The sequence below is a fragment of the Oncorhynchus tshawytscha genome, linkage group LG21, assembly GCF_018296145.1.
Source record: "Oncorhynchus tshawytscha isolate Ot180627B linkage group LG21, Otsh_v2.0, whole genome shotgun sequence".
Classification (NCBI taxonomy): domain Eukaryota; kingdom Metazoa; phylum Chordata; class Actinopteri; order Salmoniformes; family Salmonidae; genus Oncorhynchus; species Oncorhynchus tshawytscha.
The window spans coordinates 35,633,449-35,653,447 of NC_056449.1; the positions used below are offsets into that span (position 1 = coordinate 35,633,449).

Sequence of the window (19,999 nt, forward strand, 5' to 3'; positions counted from 1 at the left end):
CATACACATACACATTACACATTACACATTACACATACACATACACATTACACATTACACATACACATTACACATACACATACACATTACACATACACATTACACATACACATACACATTACACATACACATACACATACACATACACATACACATACACATTACACATACACATTACACATTACACATACACATACACATTACACATACACATTACACATACACATTACACATACACATTACACATACACATTACACATACATACACATACACATTACACATACACATACACATTACACATACACATACACATTACACATACACATTACACATACACATTACACATACACATACACATTACACATACACATACACATACACATTACACATTACACATACACACATACACATACATTACACATACACATACACATTACACATACACATACACATTACACATACACATTACACATACACATTACACATTACACATACACATACACATTACACATACACATTACACATACACATTACACATACACATTACACATACACATACACATTACACATACACATACACATTACACATACACATACACATACACATTACACATTACACATACACATTACACATACACATTACACATTACACATTACACATACACATTACACATACACATTACACATACACATACACATACACATTACACATTACACATACACATTACACATACACATTACACATACACATTACACATACACATACACATTACACATACACATACACATTACACATTACACATACACATACACATACACATTACACATACACATTACACATTACACATTACACATACACATTACACATACACATTACACATACACATTACACATACACATACACATTACACATACACATACACATTACACACATACACATTACACATACACATACACATTACACATACACATTACACATACACATTACACATACACATTACACATACACATTACACATACACATTACACATTACACATACACATACACATTACACATACACATTACACATACACATTACACATACACATTACACATACACATTACACATACACATTACACATACACATTACACATACACATTACACATTACACATACACATACACATTACACATACACATTACACACACATTACACATTACACATACACATACACATACACATACACATACACATACACATTACACATTACACATACACATACACATACACATTACACATTACACATACACATTACACATACACATACACATTACACATACACATTACACATACACATTACACATACACATTACACATACACATTACACATACACATTACACATTACACATACACATACACATACACATACACATTACACATTACACATACACATACACATACACATACACATTACACATACACATACACATACACATTACACATACACATTACACATTACACATTACACATACACATTACACATACACATTACACATACACATTACACATACACATTACACATACACATACACATTACACATTACACATACACATTACACATACACATACACATACACATTACACATTACACATACACATACACATTACACATACACATACACATTACACATACACATACACATTACACATTACACATACACATTACACATACACATTACACATTACACATACACATACACATTACACATACACATACACATTACACATTACACATTACACATACACATACACATACACATACACATACACATACACATTACACATACACATTACACATACACATACACATTACACATACACATACACATTACACATACACATACACATTACACATTACACATTACACATACACATACACATTACACATACACATACACATTACACATACACATAACACATACACATTACACATACACATTACACATACACATTACCCATATACATTACACATACACATACACATTACACATACACATTACCCATATACATTACACATACACATTACACATACACATTACACATACACATTACACATACACATACACATACACATACACATTACACATACACATACACATACACATTACACATTACACATTACACATACACATTACACATACACATACACATTACACATACACATTACACATACACATTACACATACACATTACACATACACATTACACATACACATACACATTACACATACACATACACATTACACATACACATTACACATACACATTACACATACACATTACACATACACATTACACATACACATTACACATACACATTAGCAGATGTTATTGCGGGTGTAGGGAAATGCTTGTTCTTCTAGCTCCGACAGTGCAGTAATATCTAACAAATTACATAACATATACCCAATACACACAAATCTAAGTAGTAATTAAGACTATATACATATGGACGAGCGATGTCAGAGCAGAACGGACTAAGATACAGTAGAATAGTATAGAAAACAGTATATACATATGAGATGAGTAATACGTAGACTAAGATACAGTAGAATAGTATAGAATACAGTATATACATATGAGATGAGTAATACCAGATCAGTAAACATTATTAAGTGAATGAGATACTGTAGAATAGTATAGAAAACAGTATATACAGTATGAGATGAGTAATGCCAGATATGGTGGGGATCTTAATCATTTGGACCAACTATAGATATGAAATATGGCCGTGGGGATGATTCCCCCAAGGGCATAAGGCTGAGGGTTTAGGGCCGAGGGCTGTCTACTTTGAGTTTGAAACGCAGCTAATGACTTTACATCTGAATACTGGCGCCGGAAAACCCGCCCTCCCAGGCTCCCCTTGAACCTGTTCTAGGGTTCAGATCTGTCTGGGGTTTTTAATATTTTTTTTTACAGAAAAGTTGTTTCATTTATGTATTTATTGGTCGTTTTTTGATAATCCTGTTTCCATCCTGCACAAGTATGCGGCGGGATGCCCATCCAATTGTGTGATCGGCAATATACCATAGAAGAAGAAGGCTACCGTTGGCCAATGATGACCTCTGGCTGTCCATAGCTACTGTAAGTGATACACAAGTTGCAGTACCGTGTCTTCGCCAACAGGTTGCACTGCGTGTTGTAAACAGTGAGATCTCCATTTTGTGTGTTTTTTCCTAGAGGTTAGCGCTTACTTTAATTTTTGGCTGTGAACGACACAGCTAATTCCGTGATTTTCGGGTGCAATTTTATACCTAACACATTGGATTGGATGATCCGATTGATGACTTGCTTATCCGTGTCCTGCTACGATTCGCAAGGAGAACGCAATCAGATGTTTTCGTGTTTCTGGCCCATTTGCGAGCAAAATAACACCAAAACAAGAACAACAATGTCAGACGATGCATGGAGTCACATCCAGCTACCAAACGCCTGAAGGGTAGGCAAACGCTTTAGATTTAGGGATGACATAGATTTTTTTTTAAAGTAATACAATGTGCCATACATTCATTTGGAATTAATAACTAGAGATTAATTGTTAGCTACTAGCCAGCTCAACATGTCACTCAACGAGATGTTTGGGGAGGAGGCGCATTTACAGGCACGAACGTTTGTTAACTCATTTAACGGGAGCGAAGTTACTTGGCTGGCTCGCTCCCTGTTGCAAAATAGAAGAACACGCGGGTTAATTAGTTTAGGTTGCATAAACACTTATTTCAATAAATATGGCATTCAATTCTAACTTTTTGTTGTTGTTTTCAAATAATTAAGTCAAGGAAGGGAATAGTTAGCCACTTAACGTTAACTAGGTAGTTAACTAGCTAATATCTAATAACAAAATGCGCGCCCCAGCAGCAAGGGGGGCACCTTTGGAGAATTCAGTATTTATTGATTTATTGAACCTTTATTTAACTAGGAGAGTCAGTTAAGAACAGATTCTTATTTACAATGACTGCTTACCCCGGGCCAGACCCGGACGACGATGGGCCAGTTGTGCGCCACCCAACTGATTCGAACCAGGGATTGCACTGAGATACAATGCCTTAGACCACTGCGCCACTCAGCAACCCCATTTAAAAGTAGCTATCTATTATTCATTCATTGAGAACATAATAGTTGGAAAAATGTTTTAGATACAGCTACTAAGTCTAACTTGCCAAGTGTGTAGTATGTTTGTGTCTATACACTCAGGCAGGCTATTTGGTACATGTCCATGCAGGTTTATATTAGCCTACATGTGGCAGACACCAATCTAGTGCCTCACCAGGGGTATATTCATTATGCTGATTCTGTTGCAACATGTTTTGCAACAGAAATGGGTTTAATCCAAATGGAAAACATTTTGCAATGAACTATTTTGGACAAATTCAGTTAGGTCCCTCCCCGCTTTGTTCTGTTAGCCTCCGTTAGGTACTTAAAATGGTAAACGGTTTCCATTTCGAGACGTAATGAATCCATGCTAATGACATTATCCACTCCCTTTCCCCTCTCTACCCAGGATTGTAAGATGGGTCAAGGAGGAGTGAAGAGCAGGAGTAACAAAAACAACAGCAGAGTTAGGCGCCGTCTGATAGAAAACCCCTCAGAGGGAACCCTTCTCAACTACGCTCCCAACATGTCCGTTGCCTTGGCAACCACCAACGCGCCTTGTTCCTTCGATCCAGCCAACTGATGCAAGCAGGTGACGTGCCCAGCGGAACCAGTAACAGACCTCACCTCAGCCACCACCACCGCTCCGTGGGCCTCTACCTGGAATACCCAGAGCCTCCCGCCACAAAGGTACTGCCCACACTCTGGTCTCTACCCACACACTCTGGTCTCTACCCACACACCCTGGGCTCTACCCACACACCCTGGGCTCTACCCACACACTCTGGTCTCTATCCACACACTCTGGTCTCTACCCACACACTCTGGTCTCTACCCACACACTCTGGTCTCTACCCACACACTCTGGTCTCTACCCACACACTCTGGTCTCTACCCACACACTCTGGTCTCTACCCACACACTCTTGTCTCTACCCACACACTCTGGTCTCTACCCACACACTCTGGTCTCTACCCACACACCCTGGGCTCTACCCACACACTCTGGTCTCTACCCACACACCCTGGGCTCTACCCACACACACTGGTCTCTACCCACACACTCTGGTCTCTACCCACACACTCTGGTCTCTACACACACACTCTGGACTCTACCTGGAATACCCAGAGCCTCCCGCCACAAAGGTACTGCCCACACACTCTGGTCTCTACCCACACACTCTGGTCTCTACCCACACACCATGGTCTCTACCCACACACTCTGGTCTCTACCCACACACTCTGGGCTCTACCCACACACTCTGGGCTCTACCCACACACTCTGGGCTCTACCCACACACCCTGGGCTCTACCCACACACTCTGGGCTCTACCCACACACTCTGGTCTCTACCCACACACTCTGGTGTCTACCCACACGCTCTGGTGTCTACCCACACGCTCTGGTCTCTACCCACACACTCTTGTCTCTACCCACACACACTGGTCTCTACCCACACACTCTGGTCTCTACCCACACACCCTGGGCTCTACCCACACACACTGGTCTCTACCCACACACTCTGGTCTCTACCCACACACTCTGGTCTCTACCCACACACTCTGGTCTCTACACACACACTCTGGACTCTACCTGGAATACCCAGAGCCTCCCGCCACAAAGGTACTGCCCACACACTCTGGTCTCTACCCACACACTCTGGTCTCTACCCACACACCATGGTCTCTACCCACACACTCTGGGCTCTACCCACACACTCTGGGCTCTACCCACACACTCTGGGCTCTACCCACACACTCTGGGCTCTACCCACACACTCTGGTCTCTACCCACACTCTCTGGTCTCTACCCACACACTCTGGACTCTACCCCCCCCACACACACACTCTGGACTTGAACCCCCCAACACACACACACTCTGGACTCAAATCAAATAAGAGCTGGTGCTCTCATGCATGCTACAGTGTTGCTTGCCTCGAAGCGAGCATAAAAGGCATGTAGCTCGTCTGGTAGGCTCGCGTCACTGGGCAGCTCGTGTCTGGATTTCCCTTTGTAGTCCGTAATAGTTTTCAAGCCGTGCCACATCCGACGAGCGTCAGAGCCGGTGTAGTAGGATTTAATCTTAATCCTGTATTGACGCTTTGCCTGTTTGATGGTTCGTCTGAGGGCATAATGGGATTTCTTATAAGCGTCCCGATTAGTTATCCCGCTCCTTGAAAGCGGCAGCTCTAGCCTTTAGCTCGGTGCTGTCTTTTTTGTTGTCTTTTATCTATGGCTTCTGGTTGGGATATGTACGTACGGGCACTGTGGGGATGATGTCATCGATGCACTTATTGATGAAGCCGGTGACTGAGGTGGTATACTCCTCGATGCCACTGGGTGAATCTCGGAACATATTCCAGTCTGTGCTAGCAAAACAGTCCTGTAGTGTAGCATCCGCGTCATCTTACCACTTCCGTATTGAGCGAGTCACTGGTACTTCCTGCTTCAGTTTTTTTATTTTAAGCAGGAATCACGAGGATACAATTATGGTCAGATTTACCAAATGGAGGGTGAGGGAGAGCTTTGTATGTGTCTCTGTGTGTGGAGTAAAGGTGATCTGGAGTAGGTTTTCCTCTGGTTGCACATGTGACATGCTGGTAGAAATGCGGTAAAACTGATTTAAGTTTGCCTGCATTAAAGTCCCCGGCCACTAGGAGCGCTGCTTTATGGATGAGCATGTTCTTGTTTGCTCATGGCCTTCTACGGCTTGTTTGGTGCGGTCTTAGTGCCAGAATCGGTTTGTGGTGGTAAATAGACGGCTATGAAAAATATAGATAAACTCTTGATAGATTGTGTGGTCTACAGTTTATCATGAGATACTCTACCTCAGACGAGGACTACCTCGAGACTTCTTTAATATTAGACATTGTTCACCACCTGTTATTGACAAATGGTCACAGACCCCACTGCTCGTCTTACCAGACGTAGCTGTTCTGTCCTGCCGATACATGGAAAACCCAGCCAACTGTATATTATCTGTGTCTTTGTTCAGCCACGACTCGGTGAAACAATATATTACTGTTTTTAATGTCCCGTTGGTAGGATAGTCTCGAACGGAGCTCATCCAGTTTATTCTCCGGTGATTGCACGTTGGCCAAAATAATGGATGGTAAAGGTGGGTTACCTACGCTGGACTCTTTTCTACTTCCTGTATATAGCCATGTTATTTTCTACTCCCTGTATATAGCCATGTTATTTTCTACTCCCTGTATATAGCCATGTTATTTTCTACTCCCTGTATATAGCCATGTTATTTTCTACTCCCTGTATATAGCCATGTTATTTTCTACTCATTATTTTTATTCGTTATTCACTGTGTATTTATTCCTCGTTTCACCATTTTCAATATCTTTTTATTTAATCTACTCTAAAGAGAAGAGTTAAAACTTTGCATTGTTGGAAAAGGATCCGTAAGTTAAGTGTTTCACTTCGTAGAAAACAGCATTTCACTGTTGTGTACGAACCATGAGACAAATACAATTTAGGAAAGGGTCAATGCCATTCCAGTTCAGTAATGCAGGATGTTTTTCTCATAGAGAACTATTATTATTATTATTAACTATTGAGATGTCAGGTTACTTCCTGAATTTACAGATCTTCTTTCCTTTTTTCCCCCTCTACAATGATTTCCCATCTGATACTAAAACAGTATTTCTTCTTATCTAATCTTAGGTTTGTACAAAGGACCAGAGAGCCCAGACCCAGCAGACCTACATGTTCCTGAGAATCTGACTCTTCATCCTCGGGGAGACCTACTCCTGCCTGGAAAACAGCTGACTTCCACCGCTCCACACACAGCATGGACTCCCTAATCGGGGACTCAGACCCCAACCTGTTCCCCATGTCCATGAGGACGGAGACCGCCTTCTCCCGGGACCAGAACCCTATGGATATGGACCAGGAAGGGTACATTGGAAAAGACCAGAAACTGTTCAGCGACAACACTCTGGATCTCCTCCAGGACTTTGAGTTGACAGGCTCCCCCTCAGACTTTTACGTAGGAGACGACGCCTTCCTCTCCTCCCTGGCTGATGACACTCTCCTGGGGGATGAGAGCCAGGATCGTGGGGTCTCCAACTCCACCTCCAAGCCAGCTGCTACTATGACCAATAGTGGTAGTTTTAGCGGTTCCAACACCACCACATTGAATGGTAGCAGTCTACTAGCATGTCAGGATGAGTCCAACTCCAGCACCTCTATGACAACCACCGCCACTTTCCCCGTGGTGAAGATGGAGAAGGAATCTGGCTTCATCCAGCTGTGTACTCCAGGGGTGATCAAACAGGAGAAGACGTCGGCCATGCGTAGCTACTCCTGCCAGATGAGTGGTAGTACCGGCGGCTCCACTTCCTCTTCTCCCTCCGAGCTGTCCAGCGCCAGCCCCAGCCCCATCTCCATCTGTGGGGTGAGCACCTCTGGAGGACAGAGCTACCACTTTGGAGGCAACAGCAGCATCAACACCCCCTTGGCTTCCACCACCAGTGGAGCTTCTCAGCAGAAGGACCAGAAGCCCTCGGTGTTCAGCCTGTATCCTCCGCTGGTGACAGTAGGAGAGGCCTGGAACAACATTAGCTATGGGGATGGAGCTTCTGGAATGCAAGGCCTCTCCAGCCCTACCTCCGCTTTCTCCAGCAGCTATGCCAGGTAAGGAGAAGAACTGAAGGAATGTGGCTAATAGAGAACAGTCCTGTAGTTGGTCAGGTGGTGGTGGTATGGCCAGTCTGCTGCAGTGAGAGGGTGAGGCTGGTGTCACATTGCTATGTAGAGAACTGTGGAATAGGACTGACAGCAGGGCTCTTGGTTTGTAAACATGTAAAGGCAACTCGGTCCAGTCAGTTGGTTAGTTTGAAACTGAATTCAAAAGGGTTAGAGATTATCCTAGTGTTTAAACTTTTTAAAAATGTTTTATCATGATTTTTTTATTCTGCTCTTGCTTGTATCCACATGCCTTAAATCACTTTGTGTCAACTGTGCAGGGGAGTGAAATATCACAGACTAATAGTGTAGCCCCTTTCACCAACTAGGATAGTAGGAAGTGGGTCATGTGTTCTCTGATACCAAAATGGTGTCTTACTTCAGGTGTTTTTAGAAATGTTTGCTAAACAATTACCACACCTCAAAGGTTGTGCGGTCCCAAATGGCACCCTATTCCAGAGTTTTTAGGTTCTGGTCAAAAGTAAAGTAACGCACTATATAGGCAATAGAGAGCTATTTGGGACACACCTATAGTTCCGGAACAGTAGACCACTGCCCTACAGAGCTCTGGGGAATAGAGGCAACAATCTGTTCTATGTAGGCCTGGCTCGGGGAATTCCACTTTAACCTCAGAGACATGTCATTGTCACAACATCTACGGACCTGTTCTACAACACAGTGCTTTGTCTGCCAACTCTCTGTTTTTTAAATTACAGCTACAGATATACTAGTATAGACTAGTTAGTGTATAGAGCTATACTAGTATAGACTAGTTAGTGTATAGAGCTATACTAGTATAGACTAGTTAGTATATAGAGCTATACTAGTAGTATAGACTAGTTAGTATATAGAGCTATACTAGTAGTATAGACTAGTTAGTATATAGAGCTATACTAGTAGTATAGACTAGTTAGTATATAGAGCTATACTAGTAGTATAGACTAGTTAGTATATAGAGCTATACTAGTAGTATAGACTAGTTAGTATATAGAGCTATACTAGTAGTATAGACTAGTTAGTATATAGAGCTATACTAGTAGTATAGACTAGTTAGTATATAGAGCTATACTAGTAGTATAGACTAGTTAGTATATAGAGCTATACTAGTAGTATAGACTAGTTAGTATATAGAGCTATACTAGTAGTATAGACTAGTTAGTATATAGAGCTATACTAGTAGTATAGACTAGTTAGTATATAGAGCTATACTAGTAGTATAGACTAGTTAGTATATAGAGCTATACTAGTAGTATAGACTAGTTAGTATATAGAGCTATACTAGTAGTATAGACTAGTTAGTATATAGAGCTATACTAGTAGTATAGACTAGTTAGTATATAGAGCTATACTAGTAGTATAGACTAGTTAGTATATAGAGCTATACTAGTAGTATAGACTAGTTAGTATATAGAGCTATACTAGTAGTATAGACTAGTTAGTATATAGAGCTATACTAGTAGTATAGACTAGTTTGTATAGAGAGCTATACTAGAATAGACTAGTTAGTATATAGAGATATACTAGTATAGACTAGTCAGTATAGAGAGCTATACTAGTGTAGACTAGTAAGTATAGAGAGCTATACTAGTATAGACTAGTCAGTATATAGAGCTATACTAGTAAATCAAATCAAAGTTTATTTGTCACGTGCGCCGAATACAACAGTTGTAGACCTTACAGTGAAATGCTGACTTACAGGCTCTAACCAATAGTGCAAAAAAAGGTATTAGGTGTACAATAGGTACAGTGCCTTGCGAAAGTATTCGGCCCCCTTGAACTTTGCGACCTTTTGCCACATTTCAGGCTTCAAACATAAAGATATAAAACTGTATTTTTTTGTGAAGAATCAACAACAAGTGGGACACAATCATGAAGTGGAACGACATTTATTGGATATTTCAAACTTTTTTTAACAAATCAAAAACTGAAAAATTGGGCGTGCAAAATTATTCAGCCCCTTTACTTTCAGTGCAGCAAACTCTCTCCAGAAGTTCAGTGAGGATCTCTGAATGAACCAATGTTGACCTAAATGACTAATGATGATAAATACAATCCACCTGTGTGTAATCAAGTCTCCGTATGAATGCACCTGCACTGTGATAGTCTCAGAGGTCCGTTAAAAGCGCAGAGAGCATCATGAAGAACAAGGAACACACCAGGCAGGTCCAAGATACTGTTGTGAAGAAGTTTAAAGCCGGATTTGGATACAAAAAGATTTCCCAAGCTTTAAACATCCCAAGGAGCACTGTGCAAGCGATAATATTGAAATGGAAGGAGTATCAGACCACTGCAAATCTACCAAGACCTGGCTGTCCCTCTCAACTTTCAGCTCATACAGGGAGAAGACTGATCAGAGATGCAGCCAAGAGGCCCATGATCACTCTGGATGAACTGCAGAGATCTACAGCTGAGGTGGGAGACTCTGTCCATAGGACAACAATCAGTCGTATATTGCACAAATCTGGCCTTTATGGAAGAGTGGCAAGAAGAAAGCCATTTCTTAAAGATATCCATAAAAAGTGTCGTTTAAAGTTTGCCACAAGCCACCTGGGAGACACACCAACCATCCCCACTGTCAAACATGGTGGTGGCAGCATCATGGTTTGGGCCTGCTTTTCTTCAGCAGGGACAGGGAAGATGGTTAAAATTGATGGGAAGATGGATGGAGCCAAATACAGGACCATTCTGGAAGAAAACCTGATGGAGTCTGCAACAGACCTGAGACTGGGACGGAGATTTGTCTTCCAACAAGACAATGATCCAAAACATAAAGCAAAATCTACAATGGAATGGTTCAAAAATAAACATATCCAGGTGTTAGAATGGCTAAGTCAAAGTCCAGACCTGAATCCAATTGAGAATCTGTGGAAAGAACTGAAAACTGCTGTTCCCAAATGCTCTCCATCCAACCTCACTGAGCTCGAGCTGTTTTGCAAGGAGGAATGGGAAAAAAATTCAGTCTCTCGATGTGCAAAACTGATAGAGACATACCCCAAGCGACTTACAGCTGTAATCGCAGCAAAAGGTGGCGCTACAAAGTATTAACTTAAGGGGGCTGAATGACTTTGCACGCCCAATTTTTCAATTTTTGATTTGTTAAAAAAGTTTGAAATATCCAATAAATGTCATTCCACTTCATGATTGTGTCCCACTTGTTGTTGATTCTTCACAAAAAAATACAGTTTTATGTCTATGTTTGAAGCCTGAAATGTGGCAAAAGGTCGCAAAGTTCAAGGGGGCCGAATACTTTCGCAAGGCACTGTATATACAGCTATACTAGTGTAGACTAGTTAGTATATACAGCTATACTAGTGTAGACTAGTTAGTATATACAGCTATACTAGTGTAGACTAGTTAGTATATACAGCTATACTAGTGTAGACTAGTTAGTATATATAGCTATACTAGTGTAGACTAGTTAGTATATACAGCTATACTAGTGTAGACTCGTTTGTAGACTAGTTAGTATATACAGCTATGCTAGTGTAGACTAGTTAGTATATACAGCTATACTAGTGTAGACTCGTTAGTATATACAGCTATACTAGTGTAGACTAGTTTGTAGACTAGTTAGTATTTACAGCTATGCTAGTGTAGACTAGTTTGTAGACTAGTTAGTATATACAGCTATACTAGTGTAGACTAGTTTGTAGACTAGTTAGTATATACAGCTATACTAGTGTAGACTAGTTAGTATATACAGCTATACTAGTGTAGACTAGTTTGTAGACTAGTTAGTATATACAGCTATACTAGTGTAGACTAGTTAGTATTTACAGCTATGCTAGTGTAGACTAGTTTGTAGACTAGTTAGTATATACAGCTATACTAGTGTAGACTAGTTTGTAGACTAGTTAGTATATACAGCTATACTAGTGTAGACTAGTTTGTAGACTAGTTAGTATATACAGCTATACTAGTGTAGACTAGTTAGTATATACAACTATACTAGTGTAGACTCGTTTGTAGACTAGTTAGTATATACAGCTATACTAGAATAGACTAGTTAGTATATACATCTATACTAGTATAGACTAGTTAGTATATACAGCTATGCTAGAATAGACTAGTTAGTATATACAGCTATACTAGTGTAGACTAGTTAGTATATACAGCTATACTAGTGTAGACAAGTTAGGTCTACAGCTATACTAGTGTAGACTAGTTTGTAGACTAGTTAGTATATACAGCTATACTAGTGTAGACTAGTTTGTAGACTAGTTAGTATATACAGCTATACTAGTGTAGACTAGTTAGTATATACAACTATACTAGTGTAGACTCGTTTGTAGACTAGTTAGTATATACAGCTATACTAGAATAGACTAGTTAGTATATACATCTATACTAGTATAGACTAGTTAGTATATACAGCTATGCTAGAATAGACTAGTTAGTATATACTAGTATATACAGCTATGCTAGAATAGACTAGTTAGTATATACAGCTATACTAGTGTAGACTAGTTAGTATATACAGCTATACTAGTGTAGACAAGTTAGGTCTACAGCTATACTAGTATAGACTAGTTAGGTCTACAGCTATGCTAGTGTAGACTAGTTAGTATATACAGCTATACTAGTATAGACTAGTTAGGTCTACAGCTATACTAGTATAGACTAGTTGGGTCTACAGCTATACAGCACTGAACAAAAATATCAAAGCAACATGTAAAGTGTTGGTCCCATGTTTCCTGAGCTGAAAAATAAGATCCCAGAAATGTTCCATACACAACTTCACTCAACTTTCTATGGTCTCCCCCTTAGTTAACACAATCAACGCTTCCCTTTACTGTGGGTATTCTTATTGTAATATTAGCTACTTTCAATGCAACATATCGAAACAAAACAAACAAGACTTAGTATGTAAAACTATGCAAAAATATTTTGTTGTATGGGGAACGCGGAGTAGGATTCTATTGCGTTGGCAGGCATGACTCAGGCCTGTACTCTATACAGACCGGTGCGCCATAACCAATCAGAGCTGCAGTAGGCCTATATGTAAATAGACCATTGCCATATATGGATCTGTGTCATTCACTTTGAACTGGACTGTGTTTACAGTATGAGCGGTCATGAGAAGATGTGCTTGTTTTGAAATCAAAGTGAGAGCTGCATGTAGCCACGTGTGCACATTTTGTTCATATCTTTTGCTAGTTAGCGAGTTATTAGCCTAGTTAGTGGTTGCTTCCTACAAGAGCACAAATGTACATTTCTAGACATCTTTGAAAAGCGAGTCAGGTAAAGAGCTGTTTTATGTCTTAAAGGGGCAGTGTTGTATTTTGAGACAGGCTTGAATAAGTTAAGTAGCCAATAGGCAGAGGATAGCATAATTTGTCTGATTCTCTGTAATAATGGAATGGGAATAATGATGCATTTTATTTTGTGAAGTGTTTTTTTTTTCATCAAGAACAACATTTTCCGTCACCTCTTTGTCTGGAGGACAAGTGGATAAACAGGTTCATGTCAAGCCCTGCATGTTTTTTTACTTCCAAAGTCTCATGGAATGTAGGCCAACATTGAACACCATACATTAGCTGCTACTGTAGGCTGTGGGATGCTCTCGATGGACGTGTACGACAGCGTGTTCCAGTTCCCACCAATATCCAGCAACTTCACACAACCATTGAAGAGGAATTGGACAACATTCCTCAAGCCACAATCAACAGCCTGATCAACTCTATGTGAAGGAGATGTGTAGCACTGAATGAGGCAAATGGTGGTCACACCAGATACTGACTGGTTTTCTGATCCACACCCCTACCTTTTTATTTTATAAAGGTATCTCTGACCAACCGATGCGTATCTGTATTCACAGTCATATGTCATCCATAAATTAGGGCCTTATGAATTCATTTAAATTGACTGATTTCCTTATATGAAGTGTAACTCAGTAAAATCTTTGATGTTGTTGAATGTTTATTTTTGTTCAGTGTAGTATAGACTATTTATTGTATACAAAATAGTAAAAATCAAGAAAAACCCTGACATGAGTAGGTGTGTCCAAACTTTAGACTGGTACTGTAGTTATGGATAAAGCTAGGCTACGGGAAAGACAATAAACAGTAGCAGCAGAGTATGTGATGAATCAGAAGGTTGCAAAAAGGGTCAATGCAGATAGTCCGGGTAGCTATTGGTTAACTATTTAGCAGTCTTATTATATCCTGGGGGTAGAAGCTGTTAGGGGCCTGTTGGTTCCAGACTTGGTGCATTGGTACGGTCTCTGATTTCGGTGGGTTGGATCTTTGACAATTTTTAGGGACTTCCTCTGACACCATTTGTTATAGAGGTTCTGGATGGCAGGAAGCTTGGTCCCAGTGATGCACTGGGCCATACGCACTACTTTCTGTAGCGTCTTGTGGATGGATACCAAGCAGTTACCATGCCAAGCAGTGATGCAGCCAGCAGGGTTTTAAATGCGCTCAATGGTGCAGCTGTAGAACTTTTTGAGGAACTGAGGGCATAGTCTTTTCTGCCTTCTGTGGAGGCGTTGCGTGTTGAGGGTCAGCATGGCGGGCGTGTTGTTGCCTACCCTCACCACTTGGGGGCAGCCCGTCAGGAAGTCCAGGATCCAGTTGCAGTAGGAGGTGTTCAGTCCAAGGGTCCTGTGTAGTCCAATGAACATCATTCTCACATAGGTGTTTCTTCTTGTCCAGGTGGGAGAGGGCAGTAGAGAGAGAGAGTATTGTGGAGTGCAATAGAGGTTTTGTCATCAGTGGGTTTGTTGGGGTGGTATGAGAACTGGAGTGGGTCCAGGGTGTCTGGGATGATGGTGTTGATGTGAGCAGTGTTGTCATCTGATGAAAATGAAGCTATTTTCTGCCGAATGTGTCTTCTGTGAAGTAAAACTATAGTTGCCTGCCCCTGACCACTCGATTGAAGCAACAAAACATGTGACTTTCAATATAAAACACAACCCCTGTCAATACTACATAGCTGGACTCAATTGCTTCCACTTTTTCGCATTTTGCTATTTCCAAGCAAACACGTGACTGACCACGAGAATCCAAATAGGTCAGATCAGGTTTGCAATGAATAACTTCAATCAGACCCCTTTCACCCGTAGAGGGGGGAGGAAAGAACTAGCGGTGATTGACACTCACATCCTGTTGTAAATCAAGGTAGAAGATCCAGGCCTGTGCTCAAATTCACTAAAGGAATGTGCTTTGTCTCAACAGACCTTTTTTCTGCTAACACGTTGAAAAGCGAATGCTGGAAAGATCATTTGAACTTAGAACGTGGGCGGTCTAAAGAACACTGTCATTTTGTGATGTCATAAAAAATGTTAAAATGGAAATACTGTAACTGGGAAAGTACACACATTACTATAGCTGAAGTTTCCATACTATGGCTTGTGCTTGTAATATGAAAAATGATGAACGTGTTTCTATTAAGAGAGGGATGTGATTTGAGAAGCTATAAGAGATAATTGTTTTCCATAGCTTTGTGAGGTCAGGGAATGTCAGTGTGAGGTCAGGGAATGTGCCAGCCTGCCGGAACTGCCCCTTTTCGAGCTAATTATATAAATGATGGATTAAGGAAAAAACACATTGAACCAGGAAAAGCGTGAAGTGGCAGCAACACGTTTTAAAATGGTTTGAATTTTGAATCTCAACACGAGGTGGAGATGATAAACTCACCTCCCGGTACGGCTGATTAGCTGTCCTAAGTAAAGTATCTTAGAAAGCAAATTTTAAGTAGGGCCATCCTGTTACTCTGCTCAAATCATTGTATTACGATACTCTCATCACCCCATTGGGGAACCATCGATACAGCTGGCTAGCCTATCTTCAAAGAAGCCTCTTCAAGAGCGAATGGAAGGAAAGTCAACTTTGTAGTTCTGTTCAGGACTACATGACACCGTCCAACTACGAAGAAGGATCTACTTTTGGTAGACTGTCTTTCTCGTGTAGAGGGACGTTTACGTCCAAAAGAATAGTTGGAACCATATCGGACAATCAGAGCTTTACAAGCATGCCACAAATGCCCAATCGGCCTTTCCAAAGCTGGCCGTTCACCGAGAGTTCCCTGGCGAACCCAGGCATTTCACGTAAATGCATTCATGATTTCTTACTCAAAGCGGCGGTGGTTCGTGTGTTAAGGTATATGGTTACTGTAGGTGAGAGTAGTTTCTGAATGTGGCAATGTTAAGTGTCTCTATTCTACTCCATCTCTTCTTTAACAAGCAGCCATGTTGTTGTCAGTCTGCTAGAGACCTGTTTTCAGTTTATTACGTCTCCATTCAAGAACCGGTGCAGAGTGTGTGTGTTTATCCTGTGTTCCCACTTAATTAGCTAGTAAAAAAAATGTATTCAACCAATTTGTGTAGTCCTGAATCATATGTAAGGCTTGGGTTTTTTGCAGATGCAAGGAGGTTACGACTGTTCAGAATGGTGATATGAGGTTATGATTAATGAGTTGACTGTTTTTATAGTTGAAGTCAGAAGTTTACATACACTTATGTTGAAGTCAATTAAATTTGTTTTTCCAACCACTCCAGAAATTTCTTGTTAAAAAACTTTAGTTTTGGCAAGTCGGTTAGGACTAGAGGTCGACCGATTAATCGGAATGAGCGATTAATTAGGGCCGATTTCAAGTTTTCATAATCAGAAATCTGTATTTTTGGGCGCCGATTTCTAATTTTTATTATTTTATATATATACATACATACATACATACATACATACATACATACATACAGTGGGGCAAAAAAGTATTTAGTCAGCCACCAATTGTGCAAGTTCTCCCACTTAAAAAGATGAGAGGCCTGTAATTTTCATCATAGGTACACTTCAACTATGACAGACAAAATGAGAAAAAAAAATCAGAAAATCACATTGTAGGATTTTTAATGAATTTATTTGCAAATTATGGTGGGAAATAAGTATTTGGTCAATAACAAAACCTTCAAACTCAATGCCTCTTTACTTGACATCATGGGAAAATCAAAAGAAATCAGTCAAGACCTCTGGAAAAAAAATTGTAGACCTCCACAAGTCTGGTTCATCCTTGGGAGCAATTTCCAAACTCCTGAAGGTACCACGTTCATCTGTACAAACATTAGTACGTAAGTATAACCACCATGGGACCACGCAGCCGTCATACCGCTCAATAAGGAGATGCGAACAACAGCAAAGGACCTTGTGAAGGTGCTGGAGTAAACAGTGGGGGTGCTTTGCTGCAGATGGGACTGGTGCACTTCAAAATAGATGGCATCATGAGGAAGGGAAATTATGTGGATTATTTTTAAGCAACATCTCAAGACATCAGGAAGTTAAAGCTTGGTCGCAGATGGTTCTTCCAAATGGACAATGACCCCAAGCATACTTCCAAAGTTGTGGCAAAATGGCTTAAGGACAACAAAGTCATGGTATTGGAGTGGCCATCACGAAGCCCTGACCTCATCCTATAGAAAATATGTGGGCAGAACTGAAAAAGCGTGTGCAAGCAAGGCTGCCTCCAAACCTGACTCAGTTACACCAGCTCTGTCAGGAGGAATGGGCCAAAATTCACCCAACTTATTGTGGGAAGCTTGTGGAAGGCTACATGAAACATTTGACCCAAATTTAAAAAATTAAAGGCAATGCTACCAAATACTAATTTCATATTCTTAAAATAAAGTTGTGATCCTAACTGACCTAAAACAGGGAATTTTTACAAGGATTAAATGTCAGGATTTGTGAAAAACTGATTTGGCTAAGGTTCAAATGTATTTGGCTAAGGTGTATGTAAACTTCTGACTTCAACTGTAGATGTGATGGGTAAAAACAAACCTCTAAAAGGTTAATTTGGGAGATGGTAATTCTTTTTAAATAAGTGCTCTTGTGGTGCCCCAGATCCTAATTTAGTTAATTGTTACATTATTTAATTTAATTGTGTAACAATTTGAAAACACTTAGTTAATTAGTTAAATTAGTCTTCAGATTAATGTTAAAGTCAATTCATGACAACTGTCTCAACTGTTCTGGAGAACTACGGTAAACTTCATGATGTAAATAATGTGAAAGTCGACTTCAATAGGCCTGTTTTTCATATGGGTGGTACACATGTGCAGGCCTGACTATGTGTCACAAGACAAAACTCCTCTGAGGTTGAATCATTTTTGTAAAACTGTTCTTTATATTCAATCCATTATAGAAATTGAGCTCTAGATGTTTGTTGAAAAGAATTGGCAAAAGGCAATGGCAGTTATCAAATAAACTATTGGGTGTGCCTGTCCCAGAAACAATGGCGCTTAGGTGACTTTAAAAATCTCATTATTATACCTTGATAAACTGGAGTAAAATTAAATGGCTACTAGTAGCCTAGCTCCCTAGTTTTAGGGTATGTGGGAAATTACATCAATCAGAATTTGGAGGGATATCCTGGCTTTGAAATGAAGAACACAATCTGATTCATCTCCTAACGTGTTGCTCAAGTTGACAGCAGGTATTTACTTACAAAGTAGCTAGAAACATTAGCATTTATTGAAAAACTTCAAAGAAATAGTTTTGAAGGTATTGAAAAACCATCCCGTGGCTATTTCCAAATACCCCGGTATACAGTATATACCCCGGTATACAGTATATACCCCGGTATACCGCCCCGGTATACAGTATATACCCCGGTATACCGCCCCGGTATACAGTATATACCCCGGTATACCGCCCCGGTATACAGTATATACCCCGGTATACAGTATATACAGCGGTATACCGCCCCGGTATACAGTATATACCCCGGTATACAGTATATACCCCGGTATACAGTATATACCCCGGTATACCGCCCCGGTATACAGTATATACAGCGGTATACCGCCCAAGCCTAGTGACAGCAGCTCTAACTAGGAACAGATGGATGAGAACAAGAGGTCTCGCTAAATGTCACACAGGTTGAGACACACGTCACCGCAGGCAGACAGGCACAAAAATACTATAACCATACTCACTCCCACTCATCAGATACACAAACGGCCACACACAAACACACACGCGTGATTAGCTCTCTCTCTCTGTGATTACATCCGGATCCAATCACGCGTGTGTGTTTTTGTGTGTGGCCGTCTGTATCTGATGAGTGGGGTTGAGTATGGTTATAGTATCTTTGTGCCTGTCTGCCTGCGGTGACGTGCGTCTCAACCTGTGTGACATTTAGCGGCTTGCCGTTAGCTGAGCCGAAGCCCTCTCCC

General features: G+C 40.6%; 1 protein-coding gene across 7 annotated transcripts in view; it reads left to right on the forward strand.

Moving 5' to 3' along the window:
• Positions 1 to 3,186: 3,186 nt before the first annotated feature.
• Positions 3,187 to 19,999, forward strand: part of LOC112221237 (glucocorticoid receptor) — a 68,348-nt gene continuing 51,535 nt past the window's right edge. For 2 of the 7 annotated variants that reach the window (XM_042303408.1, XM_042303410.1), the window contains exons 1-3: positions 3,187 to 3,482; positions 4,542 to 4,822; positions 7,807 to 8,778. In XM_042303408.1, the coding sequence (XP_042159342.1) occupies positions 7,934 to 8,778 (845 nt within the window). In that variant the 5' untranslated portion in view covers positions 3,187 to 3,482; positions 4,542 to 4,822; positions 7,807 to 7,933. Of the gene's footprint in view, positions 3,483 to 4,541; positions 4,823 to 5,702; positions 5,755 to 7,806; positions 8,779 to 19,999 lie in introns of those variants that run through there. The other 5 variants (XM_042303411.1, XM_042303412.1, XM_042303414.1 and 2 more) reach the window with 4 other exon arrangements.